Source organism: Empidonax traillii, unplaced genomic scaffold (assembly GCF_003031625.1).
Source record: "Empidonax traillii isolate 1590-97213 ecotype Southwest subspecies unplaced genomic scaffold, ASM303162v1 scaffold9:size3134949, whole genome shotgun sequence".
Lineage (NCBI taxonomy): Eukaryota > Metazoa > Chordata > Aves > Passeriformes > Tyrannidae > Empidonax > Empidonax traillii.
The window spans coordinates 2,314,312-2,328,469 of record NW_020955202.1 but is presented as its reverse complement, the minus strand read 5'-3'; the positions used below and the strand labels follow the sequence as shown (position 1 = coordinate 2,328,469).

At 41.1% G+C, this 14,158-nt stretch overlaps 1 protein-coding gene across 1 annotated transcript in view; it reads right to left on the bottom strand.

The window, feature by feature from the left end:
- The window catches only part of CRYL1 (crystallin lambda 1), a 48,445-nt gene extending 37,526 nt beyond the window's left edge, over positions 1-10,919 (bottom strand). The window contains exons 1-2 of the mRNA XM_027884517.1: positions 10,832-10,919; positions 8,315-8,422 (exon numbers count right to left, since the gene is read on the bottom strand). Coding sequence (XP_027740318.1) covers positions 8,315-8,422; positions 10,832-10,863 — 140 coding nt within the window. The 5' untranslated portion in view covers positions 10,864-10,919. The remainder of the gene's footprint in view (positions 1-8,314; positions 8,423-10,831) is intronic.
- Positions 10,920-14,158: the final 3,239 nt, after the last annotated feature.

The following is a 14,158-nucleotide window of genomic DNA, read 5'->3' as shown; positions in this document are numbered from 1 at the left end:
TGTTTGAGTACACACCACTGCTAGGTGGTCACTTTTACACACATTGCTTTTACCTTCTCAGTAGAAGTCTCTACAGTCTGAAGCCCTCAAACATCCAGAGCAAGCAAGCTATTTTTCAAAACCACTATAAGTCACTTTGAGGAACAATTACCACAGAAATTAAGTGGGATTAAAATGTCTGATTGCAATCAACCTAAAGGTATTTGGTGTAGCCATTATCATGCTTAAATCTGTTCAGTTACCTCAAGCCAGAATTCCTCTGAGCCTTTGGTTATTATTCAGCAAAAACTGCTCATCCTGAATACAGGAGGAAATTGAACTCATGAATAGTGGCAGGGCAAAAATCCCTTTATTCTCCCTACCAACCTAGTTTTGAAGCATTGGCTTCTATTTGGATGCCTTTTTACATGATAAATAAACTGCCCTTGCCACTCGGAGGGTAGAAAAGCTGTAGTGATTAAAAAAAAAAAAGGTATAGAAAAAGTGTATTTTTGTACTACACAAATCATACCTGAATATAGAAATAACCAGTGATCCATCATGTGTTTTGTAAGTGACAGTGGCGCTGAAGCACACGTGACAGTCTTCATGAGGGGCTTTACAGAACAGTACACATTCAATGGGAAGAACTTACTTATATCGGCCCAGACAATCTCCACTCCCAGTCACACCTCAGACCTTTATACACCCACCCAGTTCCCTCAAAGCATCCAGACAGTAACACTGAATTTATCTTTGTACCTAGAGACTCAGGGGATATACATGTTTGTCACAATCTACAGCAGTCAGACAGACACTATTCTTATGAAGCAGCACAGGCAGCCAGTCCCAGGGTCAGGATAACATCAGCCCCAGGCCGCTTCTCCATTCCAGCTCTTACACCCTGGGGCAGACCTTCCTCACTGCCTGCCAATGACACCACTGCAGCCACCAGCAATCCTAAGCACACAGACAGGGAGCAAGTGGATCCCAGATCTCAGCTGCTTAGTGAAGCTGTAGGAGGTGTCTACACTTTTCAAGCAGCATTTAAGTGAACTGAGAAGGGAGAGGACTTACATCACACTGCCTCTTTTTCTCTCTACACCTTTCAGACCATCTGCTGAGCAATGTGTGATAATGCACTCACACTTTGTCAAACCATCCTTTTATTTAGAACTCTTTCCTCTCAACAAGTATTGTTGACATAGGTCAAACAAAAATATTAAGCTTCCTCTTCCAGACTGTCCTGAACAAAATGGTTGAGATTCATCTCACCTACTCTGTCAACACGCACACCTGAAACAACCATCTTCAGCTCTCTTTTAGAGAAGGAACAATTGTTTCAGGTGCATTTGTCTGATGTTTTTTAGACATCCAAGTAGGCAATCCATCTTGTCTTACATTGGAATTACCTATTTTCCATCCCAAGAGAAAATAGTTCAGAATGAGAATTTAGACCATAGTATTCCGAAGTCAAAGATGAAAATTTGCTGGGATTTATTTAAAGATAATCCAGTTCCTATTCAACTATACAGAAGCAAGTCACACCTCAGCCAAGATTCACCAAGCCCTCCGATCTTTAGCTTGAACTGGCTCACTATATCTATCATTCAATTCCAAAGAATCAGAATTTTACTTCAGCATCCATGTGGTTGTGCTGTATCCAAGAAAATAGAGCAAATATAGGTTATACTAGTTGTATCATGGCTTTATTAAGAGGTTATAAACACCCACAGCTCTGCAAGTTATTCTGATATCCTTTCTCCTACACCAAGTATCAGAAAAGAGAACATTTGTTTCCCAGCAAACAAAATAGCTTTGCAGCAATATGTTATCCTGAGAGCAGCCCCACTAAAAATTACACGCATTCAGGTCACTATGGACTTTGCACATTAAACTCAAAGTATTTCAAATAACTTGGGAGCAGGTAAGATGTCAGCAGAGGTTCAGTTTGAAGTTCTGTTGAAGTGCACCTTACAAGCCAGAATATACACCTATATTCCAGACTGGGAAAAATAAAACCACCACCAAATATCCACATGTACGCACACACGCGGTGCTAACTAATACCGGCATTAACTTTCTCCTCTTCAATTAATCTCTTCAGCAATTAACTCTAACTAATCATTTCCATACTGCAAGTCCTAATACTTCCTCTTTATTTTTGTAGTGGATGATCATGGACAATGATATTTTACTCTTTGAGGCAGAGCACACCTTGGTAAACCATTAGACAATCCATTTCGTTTAGATTGGACAAGAGTTTTGAAAAGGTTCAATTAATTCTAAACTGGAAAACCAAGCCAAGAGTCATATGCTTTTTAGACACTGCTCAGGTCTGTCCTGCTTGCTTCCCTGAAGTCCCTTAGACTTGGCACTAAAATTATTTTTACCAAGTTATGCAGTCCAAAACTGATGAAGAGTTCCACAAATATCTTTCTGCCTCTTTTCTCAAATACAGATCTAGACTCAAAAGCCTAGACCTTTCCTATCCAAAGCTAAAGAAGCCAGAAATTCCTTTTCGTAAGTTCTGTTTAAGAGCACTTCAAGGTAGAAAAAGAATATTAATAAAATGTGCTCAAGCACACATCCCTCCCTAGGCAAAGCCACAGAAATCAGCAGGAAATCCATCAAGTGTCTGGAGGAATTCCCCATTTAGTTTCTTACTGACACAGCAAATGAATGGCTGGAAAGCACACAATTCTACCTCTTAAGCAATTTGCATGGCAAGAATTAGGAAGCAGGAATCTTCAACTCCATTTCCCAAGCTCACAAGGTACATACACTACAGCTTGCTAGGCAGAAACTTCACCCAACACTTAAGGTTTCTAGAACACTAAAGGTGCCAGTGCTTCATTTGCAAAAAAATGGATGCACCTAACATAGAGTATCCAAACTCCTAGCTACCTCACACATTGTGAGGCAAGATAAGGAGACAAAAAGTCTTAACTATTGATTCGTCTGAAGTTCATTTTCCATGTGCTCTTGCCCAAATACAGCATACTCTTGTTCATAGGCTATATATATTGCTTAGAAAAAAAAAAAAAAACAAAACACACCAAAACCCCCCCAAAAAATCCAACCAAACAAATTTCAGTTTGAAGAGACCACAACGGAATTATTTCCTTCTTGGAAGAAGGAGGTCAAGTTCTTATTCAGCTTCTATGCAATACAACATTTATCTCATCCACTCTGGTTCTCCATAATAACAGTACATGACTGCTAACTGAGGGACTCAAAAAAAGCTAGAGTCATAGACTAAGAGATCAAGCTTTTATTTTTCTTCCTCAAGCTCTCACAGAAGTTTGTAGCACCTGTCTCCTGTTCTGTATCTTTCCTTCTCTGCCACCGGTAATCATCCTGTCAATTCACCTTCTCTTTCATAAGCCATTACACACTACACTGTGCACTGATACCATTTCTTAATTAATCTGCAAAACTACCATCTTTATCCTCTGCAACTTAAGGCTGGATTTTTGTTTATCCCTCAACAAAAATCTTCCTGCTAATATCACTAATCTTCATGTTAGCTATTTATTTAAATTAGTATAGTTGTAGGGAATACGTGCTTTACTTTAATTTTGGCTTTCCTTCCCAGTAAATGCTCTTCTTTGGCAACCCTTTGACAATATACTTATTGACATTTTGGTTGGTTTGTTCCACAAACGAATTTTAAGTCTTCCAAATGCTAATACATCTTGGTATTCCCCTAAGCTATTACACTGCCACAAAAGTGTGGGAAAAGTAAGAGAGTGTTCCCTGACACTTATACATTAAGGTAGAAACCAGACCAGTTTGTACATACAACAGTGCACCACTGACCTCTAGTGGATGGCTTTTTATTCAAGGCAGCCTAGACTTTTACGGGCTCGTCCCTAGGATGACCAGAGACTGAGGTCATTGCAGCCACGTCCTTAGCGCACAGCACAAGACTTCACTCTGCAGCTGTATCGTGCACACAGCTTGGAGAGTTTCACTCAATACCTGTAAGGTCTTTGAAAAATTAATGTCCATGAGAAAATACTACTTCCTTTTAGAGCCCACACCTTTATTTACCTCCAGAGTTTTACTGTTGTACCTGTCTCCCCATGTCAACAGTACTCATGGAACTGGGCCAGAATTTGCTTCAGGTTAAGGCACCCAATCTTTAGGAACACTGCAGATCACATAAAATGCCTGGAATGCTCTTGGTTACAACTCCTACTCTGAGTCTTTACAGGAGGACCCTGCAAGCAATGCTAACACTTAACTCATCTTATTCACGCCCCACTTGCCTCACTTTTGCCCATAGCTACTACTGGGAAGTCACAGTATTCAGCACATACTGTTGCAATAAGCAAGTACATACAAGATTAAAGACCACCTAATCACAAATATATTGCCCACACCAGCAAGAAGGAAAGGAAGAGAAGAAAACACCAATACTGTTCTTTACAAGTTTAGCCAGCCACTGTTGGCTGAAGACTAGATCCATTAACCAGTCATAGCACTACAACCTAGTGCTGGCTGATACCCAAACCAACAAACCAAAACATCACTGGTCCCATATATCTCATCTGAGACACAAAAGAACAAGCAGGTAACTGAGAGCCTCTGACACAGGGACTAGGCCACTGTTCACAGATAAAATGGCCAGACAGTAAGCTGCTAAGACTCAATTGCAATTGGCCATCTGAAAGCATTAGCAAACACTTTCCTCTTCCTGCTTTCCCCAAAGGCAAAAACACAACACATCACCATGGAAAAGTCAACACCCATGAAGTCTTCTTGAAACAACAGTACAAGCTGAATCACTAAAGTATGTATATGTCCAGACAAGAGAGGTCCAGAGCTGTCAAATGCACTTCACCTATAGCAACAGCAGTACACTAAAGAGGAACAGATGCCCATGTGCCTTTGACACAGCTTTGAAGAGGTACAAAGCAAAGGACTACAGAAGAGCTGGGACACAGTATACGAGTGTGCTGATGCACAAAACCAATCAAAGTTCTGAGATCACCTGAAGCTATCACACACATAAACTGTTTTCCAGCCACAGCACTCTCAGAATGTCTACACTGGCACTTCACAAACTGGATGCTCCAACGAGAGCAAAGACTTGGTAACAGGAAAAGCAATTATGGTCATTATGTTTTTCCATGGTAAACACACTGTCATGAATACTGGAGAGTTTGAGTAGAGTTTGCAACTCATTACAAGTCACTTCTTGTTTTCTGAAGATCAGTGCTGTCTCCAAATCTAGTGACCTAAGTACGTTCACTGGTTAGGGCATCTAACAATTTAGGGCATTTAATCCTTTTGGCATCTTGGCATCAGAACTGACAAGTTTATGCTGGGAAACCTTTCTGCTAAATACATTCCAATACTAAAACAAAATAAACCACAAAAGCCTCTAAGCCTAGAAACTTCCCTAAAAGTATTAGCTATTTGGAGGCAAAAAGGAGAGCAAATCACAGCAAGTCCAGGGAAAGAGTCATCAGCTGGCTCAGTCAGGAGCTGCTGTTCTCTATGAGTCCCCATTACCTACTGAAGCTCCAGCTCTCACGGAAGCAGCACATCAGTGTGATTTACTGCAGGTTGTGTGCTATGAAATCAGTGCAAAGAAGTTCAAGTTTAACCATATTTTGATAGATACAATCATTAAAATAGTGGTTGAAGAAGCTGCATAGTTTGTATTCTTATCACAAAAACTATGCTGTCCTGAGACCAGGTTTTTTAACTAGAATGTTACAACAGCCAAGATACACAAGTTAATTATAAATTGAGTTAAGAACACCTTACGTAAAAGGCAAAACCTGCCTTGAACTCAGCTGAACTTGCCTTGAACTTATCAATGACTTGAATGAGGGGGCAGATGCCTCCACAGAGTTCACTGATGACACAAAGCTGAGAGTAGTGGCCAATACCCCAGAGTGCTGTGCTGCCCTTCAGAAGGGCCTCAGTAGGCTAAAGAAATGGGCAACGTGGAAGTTCAACAAAGGTAAGTGCAGGATCCTGCACCTGGGGAGGAATATCCCCATGCACCAGCAACAGGCTGGGGCCTGACCTGATAGAAAGCAGCTCTGTGGAAAAGAACCTGGGGGTCCTGGTAGACAACAAGCTATCCATGAGCCAGCAGTGTGCCCAGGCTCCTCAGTACAGGACAGACATGGAGTTCCTGGAGCACATCCAGTGGAGGGTGACAAAGGTAATTAAGGGAGTGGAGCACGTCTCTTACAGGGAAAGCCTGAGGGAGTTGGCCCTGTTCAGGCTCAAGAAGAGACAGCAGAGGGGACCTAAACAATGTCTAAAGTATCTGAAAGGAGGGTGTCATGAGGATGAAGCCAGGCTCTTCTCAGTGGTGCCAAGCAATACAATGAGAGGCAATGGGCAGAAACTGGAATAGAAGTTCCACCTGAACATGAGGGAGCACTTCTTCACTGTGAGGGTGACTAAGCACTGCAACAGATTGTCCAGACAAGTTGCAGCCTCTTCTTCCCTGAAGATATTCAAAAGCTGTCTGGATCTAACATGCTCTAGGAAACCCTGCTTGAGCAGGGAGGTTGGGCTATATGACCTCCCTTCCAACCTTACCCATTTTTGATTCTGCAAACTCCTATACGGCAGCACATACAGGCACAGAACAGTACAGACCCACTCAAATTGTACTCTATCCTATTATGCATGACACGTTATGCTTCATTTTTTCAAGCTGAAAACCTTGGAAGGCTAAAATCCTCATTCCGTGATTGTTTTATTAGAAAAAGAAAAAATTAGGGGTAAATGCTGTCCTTAGTAAAAAAAGTTTTGTAAAAAAAGTTTAGTAAAATAGTTTAATAACATAGTTAAGTAACACAGTTTAGTAACATAGTTAGTAAAACTGCCACCTCCACAATAATCCAGAATCTTATCATATCCCTATGACAGCAGTTGTGAAAAAAACCAAAAGCATCTGTCATCTAGAGATGCAACAGAGATGTTTGGTTGGACTAACATCTACCTGGAAAGAAAAAAAAGTAAGAGAGAGATTTTCCTCTTCTTTTGTTATCAAGCCTTTTCTAGCAAATCTCACTAGATATCACATACTGCTTCACTTCTGAACTCCAACAACTGAACTGACCTACAAGGGGCTTCTCAAGTAATTTTTTTAGCTTTAAGCCCTGTTACAGAAAGAAATGAGGATGCAACACAGCATAACCCTTTTTTAGGTGCACCTTACACCCCACACCAGCTGACATGTCACTCCAGGGCATCAAAAGGGAGAGCTGATGCATTTAGGTTGATGCTGATGGTGAAGCAATCTGAACGTTAGCATTAAATGCTGATAAAGCAACGTAAGTTGCGCACAGAACAACTCTATAAATGCACTCTCTCACACGCATATAAAAGCTGTATTTCCAGGACCAGCAAGAAGAGGCTGCATACCCAATCAGATACCATCCCTTCTAACATAAGAACTAGGGGTCAATCAAAGCAACTGAGGTGTCAGGTTCAAAACAAACAAAAAGGAGTAGCTCTTCATGCAGCAGGCAGTAAACCTGCAGAACACAAAGTCCCTGGGCAAGGAGGCCATGGAAAGATTTACATGGGTTCAAGGGACAGTTAGAGAAATACTTAGATGAAATCTAGTTAAGAGTTACTAAACACATTAACTAAAGAGTTACAACTGAGGCACTGAAGGTTGGGGGCAGGGTGCACACAGGCAAGACTTTAACTTGTAGCTCTTGTAATATGTGAAGCGTGGGGCTTTAGTCACAGTGCCACAGGGTGAGAGAAGAGGGCTGGAGGACTATTGGCCTGAACCAGCGTGAGTGATCTCATGTTCACACCCTCAAATTTGTTCTCCCTCTAAAGATGCTTCTCAGCTTCAACTACAACTGATTAGTACCTGTATCTTTGGTGAAAGCGGCAACTTGTTCTTCTAAGACTCAAAAATATTACTTTTAGAGTTTAAAAAACTCCAGTTAAAAAATACTAATAACTGTAGCAGAGCTCCTCAGTAATCCATTTTAACCCACTGAAACTCTGAAAGCGTTTTTGTTGCCTTTCTGTGCAAAAACTCTTATGTTTGTATATTTTAAACTTAGCCTATAGATAACCTAATGGTGGTAAGCATAATTAAACAAAAATAAACTTAAGCTCTTGAATCAGTTAAGAATTAAATTTCTCTTCACAGGTGTTAGTGACACTTGGGAACACAGGCCTTCTGATCTTAAAAGGACCTGTATTTCTAAATTAAAGCCTTCTTCAAAGCTTAAAATCTATGCTCCCGTAATAAGATATGGCTGTTCGTTCATAATTACAGCAATTCCACAGTTTCATTACAACCCCGGTCATTTCAAGTCAGGTGACCTACCGAATATTTTCCAGTGCACTTGTTAGCTGCTGTTGTGCAATATCATAAAGTTTCACTTTGAAGCCTCCAGCAGCAAACACCATGGCCCAGCTGCGACCAATGAGTCCGCTGAAAAGAAAAAGAATAAATATCAGCCAATTCATACACTAGCACTTATAGCACTTATTTGGGGGAAGAATGTCTTGCAAGCACTGCAAAAAGGAAAAAAGAGCTTGGACTCTTCAATATTCAATTAAAAGTTAAGTTGATATTGATAAAAAACAAAAGTTTCTAACAGCTACTAAAGTCACAGGCCCTCAGCAATTCAGAAAGTACCCATAAGCATATGAAAAGGGAAAAAGCCCTCACCTAACCATGGGTTTGATACTACTTTTTCATCTAGCCACCTCTAGCACTACCTTTACTTTTAGATGAAGCACTTTAACATGCTGAATACACACAGAACAGTCTGTCTGCATCTTTTGGTGAAAACATATTACTAAGCACTACATAGAGAAAACTTGTAGTAACCGACAATTTTATCGTGCCTCTTGAAACAATGCAGGTTTTAACTTAGTTAGATGTATAGCAGGCATCAGCCTTTTCAAATGGAAGCCCCAAGTCACAGTGTCACAAGCTTAAGTAACCTGAGATTACAAAAAAAAATTTAAAAATAAAAAAAAAATCCATAGTAGAGACAAGATCAGAACTCCATACCCATGACTGTTACAGTGGGGCTTTTGATAATTACTTGCATTTCCTGTCATTTTCAAGATCACCTTATCAGCATTAAACTTAAGTGATCTCTGGCAACTGGAAAATGTAAGGCCGCTAGGGCATCAATAAAAGATTAAAAAGGGAACAAAAGTCAGAGATAAAGCAGCAGGATAGATGAGAAAAGAAGGAAGAGAAAACAGGAATGTGTTCAGCCTTTGGTTTAAGTATATATTTTAAAAAAGGATAAAAACAGGAAGCTTCAGGAAATAGCATGAATAAGTGGAAATAATTGGGACCAAAAAAAAGAAGTCAAGCTTTGCATTTAGTCTTGTTAAGCAGACAGTAAGGTCTCACTAAAAATCTACCATTTAAAAGTAAAAACACAGAACTTTCATTGTAGTAAGTCTAGACCTCTTCAGTTCTCAGGCAAGTTACAGAATAGACTTATGGAACAGGTAAGGTATGGTCAAGGTTTGTAAGCTACTGTAGTCTCCTGGCTAGCAAGTATTTATAAAACTTGAATCACTTAAACCTTAAACAAGTAAATCTGAGCTGCCAGTATCTTTATAAACTTGCATCATCTCTCTAGATTGCACTCTTAAATTAAGTTTTCTTAAAACAATGTTTCAAAAACAACAGAAAAAAAGAGGTTTATTTCAATACAGGTTTTTAGGTCTGTGGGTTTTTTTCTTTTGAACTACATAGAACACAAAATAAGTCAATGGTAGGTATCAGTCCTGCACTCTTACATCATTGTACACAACAGCATCATTACAACCTGATGTTACCATATTTGACCCCAAGACAATGTTTTTTGAGACTTTAAGTACTGTTATTTTGAGTCCAGTGATAGATCAAGTGTTAAGGACCAGATCCGCTCACATACCTTCTGTGGGTGCTACCAGAAACACATTTTCTGCCTTCAGTGCAACACTGCCACAGCAGCCACAGCGAGCAAGAGCCCAGCTTTCCCAACCCTTCACTCATGGGGAATAAAAGTTTACCAAGTGCCAACAGTAAGAGCTACTTTTGTCAGTGTCACACAACAGCACAGAGACTCATGTCTTGAGGCTTCAAGTGGTCTTGCTAGTGAAGTTTGCTGCAGCCCACACTTCCACACCAAGGTACAGCAGACTGCTACTGTCTGGCACGTGTTTTCTCTCCCCTCCAGATCATCGTTCAAGTAAAGAACTTCAGGTTCAGCTCACAATGAGAGCATGAAACAATGCATTCCCACACAAGCCAGAAATATTGCTGTATCTTGTGGCAATTAAGTATTACTTCAGGAGCATCTCGGAGGAACTTACAAGTTTCTTGACACAGTTGGCAAACAGGACGTTAAAGCTGTGCTTGGATTTCTCCACTCTTGCACTTACGCACACAAAGCATTGCAATGAAAAAGGCCACCAGTCCTCTGCACCTCAAGAACGACTTGCTTCGGTAGAGATGCCGTGGATGTTTTTTTGCTGTTTGTTTTATGGTAGCACAGGGCTGTCAGGGCGTTATGCAAAGGCACTCTAAGGAGCCCAACAGGTGCATCCCCGCCCAGTTCCCGAGATCCAGGAGCAGCACGACCCCGCAGCTGGCCAAAACCCACCGACTGCACCGACCCAGCACCTCGCCGACACATCCGACGCCTACAGCAGCGGTGACATCTGAAGCAGAGCCGTACCCGCCACTGAGTCACCAAACCCACCACCACGCAGGCCGGGCCGTGTCGGGACGGCGCCCGAGCCCCTTCGCACGCCGCGGGCATCCGTCCCCAGAGGCGCCGAGCGCTGCCGACCGCTTCCCCCAGCTGCGGGAGAGGAGAGGCGTTACCTGCCGATGATGGCAACCTGCGAGTGCTCCATGGCCGGGAGCGGGAGGAGCGGGAGATGCAGGAGATGCGGAACCGTCCGCAGAACGCTCAGCCCTGCCCGCGCCGCCGGGGACACCGCTGCCCTGCACGCACCCGCCCCACCCCCGCGCGCGCCAGGTCGCGGCCGCCCATTGGCTCCGCACGCCTCGGCCACGCCCAGGGGCGGGGCCTGACACTGCTCCCGCCCCAGCGCCCGAGTGCCGCCCTCGTCGCCCCGAGAGCTGTGCCCGCTCGTCCCGCACCGCCCGCTCTCGCCGCCCCCTCCTCCTCCTCCAGAAGCCAGCGGTATACTAGAGTGCATCCAACCCCCTTGCTTTTGACAAAGGCACAAATTCATTTCAAAGTTCAAATTTGAAAGGAATTCCAGGCTTCTTTTTTACATTAAGCAAGGCCTTATTATTCTCAAAAATGGCTTTATCCTCTAATTCTGAATTAATTTTCCTTTTTTGCTGTCCTTGATTTTCGCACAAAATCTCTTCAAAGCTGTGCAAAAATGTGACGATACAATGTCAGTTCTTCAAGCTGCTCTGTAACATGTACTGTTCGTGTTGGTGTGCTCACCATTACTCATTTTTTCCATTTTGTTGTAGTTCCTACTCATCTGCATATTGCTCTGTAGTCATGCCAGATGTTCCTGAACAGAAAAAAAATTTAGCATTTTAAATGCCTACTTATTATCAAAGATTATATTACTATGCATTTAATATAGCTGCGAGATACTTGCAAGTTCTCCTTTATCTCTGGCTTTCTGAAAAAAAATAAATCAATTGAAACTTAATACATTTGTTCCCAGAATAAAGGTTTGATAGTTACTTATGAAGCTCAGTGAACAACTTTGTTTGGCTATCATTTCTTCTAGTTTCCGAGAAAAAGAAGACTCACATAATCATTTGGTACATCTGCCCCCCTCACTGGCACTTTGCTAATTCCAATCACATTCAAAAAGGAGACAGAGATCTCAAAAGTATGAATTCCTAAAGGCTTCATGAATACCACTCAACAGGTAGCAGGTGGAAAACCAAGCTATCTCTTTGACTTCATGACCTTAATACCACCCACATAAGCTGAGACATGCCAGTAGCTGGGAAGTGTTAATGGAGCTAAGTGGATGTAACTGGGCCATGGAAGATTTAGGGCAGTGGGACAGAAGAGTGCACGATGCTGTGCCAGTTCTGCTGCTCAGGGTTTGTGTAGGCTGGTGTAGAAAGCAGTGTTTTATGATTTTAGCAAGTACCAGTTTTGTTCCTTTGAAGACTAATTCAAAATGCATGACTTGACACATGTTCTAAACACAAAGATCTTTGTCTAGCCAATCAATGTATATTTATTTTGTGAACTCAAGTTTTTAACTGCAAAGAAAAAAAAACATAAAACTAATGCTAAAACATAAAACTAATGTCTCCTGGGCTTCAGAAACACAGTTTCCAGAACAACTTCACCATTACTCCCATTTGGAAGTAGTTATCAATTATTTTAATACTCCTTGACCTCCTGAGATGTGTATTTATACTTAAGTTGCTGTTAACAATAGACTATAAGAGACAAAAGACATTACACATAGACAAATGGATTCAGCAGAATTAAAAGCTCAGTTAAACTGTTAAAGGAGTGTATAGGGGTTTGAGAGCTAATCACAGTCATGATAAAAGCAATTACAGAACCTTTAAGTTCTAGGGGTGAACAAAACAAATATGTGGAAATTAAATCTGAATTATATTATTATTATTAATAATATATTAGTGACAAAGCCACATGCATTACTTAATCATAATTAGGGTATGGCAGGACAGCAGCCATATTCCCCATTGTTTACAGTGATGAGACACACGGATAAGTCCGAATTGAATAGATCAAAAGAGGAGAGAGAAGTTTGCAAGAAGAAAGGAAAATATAAATAATTAAATTATCAGAAGTATAAGTCAAGGGAAAAAAATATGATTTAAAAACAAAGTGGAAGTTTGAGAAACAGCAAAGAAAGGACCTGGGCTCCACTAGGGAATGAAAAGTAGGGCTTGTACTGCCAGCAGGAGGGGCCCAGGCAGAGCAGACATGTATTCACCAGCATATTCTTTCTTCTAAGCCCAGTAGCAGTAGGAGCAGATTTGACTTGTGTTGGGAACAGTATAGTTGATCTCTCCATGTTTTTAGTCTCTCTGCTCCTCACGTGTGGAGCTGAAATCTGCTACTGGCCATGGACAAGGGCATGGGAGGAGCAGGGTGGTATAAAAGGGTCATGTAATAAGAAAGGGGAAATAACTCACATTAACTGGGAGCCACATGGAGGCAGAATCCGAAGGAGATGTGAATTTCCCTTTAGAGAAAATAAAGGAATTGTATGGTTTTAAGATATAGAGGGTTCTAGACTGAGTTTTTTGGCATGGGATGAAAACCGAGGCATAGTTCACATTTGTTAAGTATTAGGTCTGTTTAATACATTACTTGCTCACCAGAGCGACCAGAAAGTACATATGTTTGGTAATAGACTATGGCACGTTGCTACTATGATCCTAACAGTTTGGAAAACATAATGCCTTAAAAATTATAGCTTTAATTAATAACTTTATTGCTATTCTGTAGAGTCCTAACTAACAAGTTTGCAAACTGTAGTTATGTAGTGAAATTACACTACAATTAAAACTATATAATTTTAATTATCTTAGTAGTTTGTGCTGTTAATTTACATGGTCCTTTACAGTGCAAATGGTCTGATGCAAATACTACCAATAGTGCTAAAATGCTGATTCTTAATGAAGCAATCTGCAGAAATTGGAAAGTAAATAGTAGTAAAATAGATATTACAAAAGCATGATTCAGCAAAACTAGATAGAGGTATATCCTTCAATAGTAGAAATACCTGTTAACAAGATAATTTTCCTGTTGCAAATGTATTTTAAACCAAACTACAACATATGGTGGGACATATCAAAGCACTCCTGGCCCTGGCACAGGACCTCCCTCCCCAAAAATCATTCATTTAGTTACTCAGGTGGCTTAATGATTACAGCATACATTACTTGGACTGTAAACTAAACTTGCTACACTTCTTTTTGGCATCTTCCTATTCCAGCTTGCCCTCTGGATTTTGCCAAAACAATTACATCACCTTACATCATTGCAGGGTTTCTCCTGCAGCATCATCTTGTTAGATCAAGTCTTATAATCACAGCCCATGAGTGAGGTCCTGTGTTGCCACAAAGGATCCCTAGGGTTTCTGTTAAATCCTCGTGCATTTTTATACTTCACAGCACCAGGAAAAAAAAAATCGTAGATTGATACAGCTTTTAGAA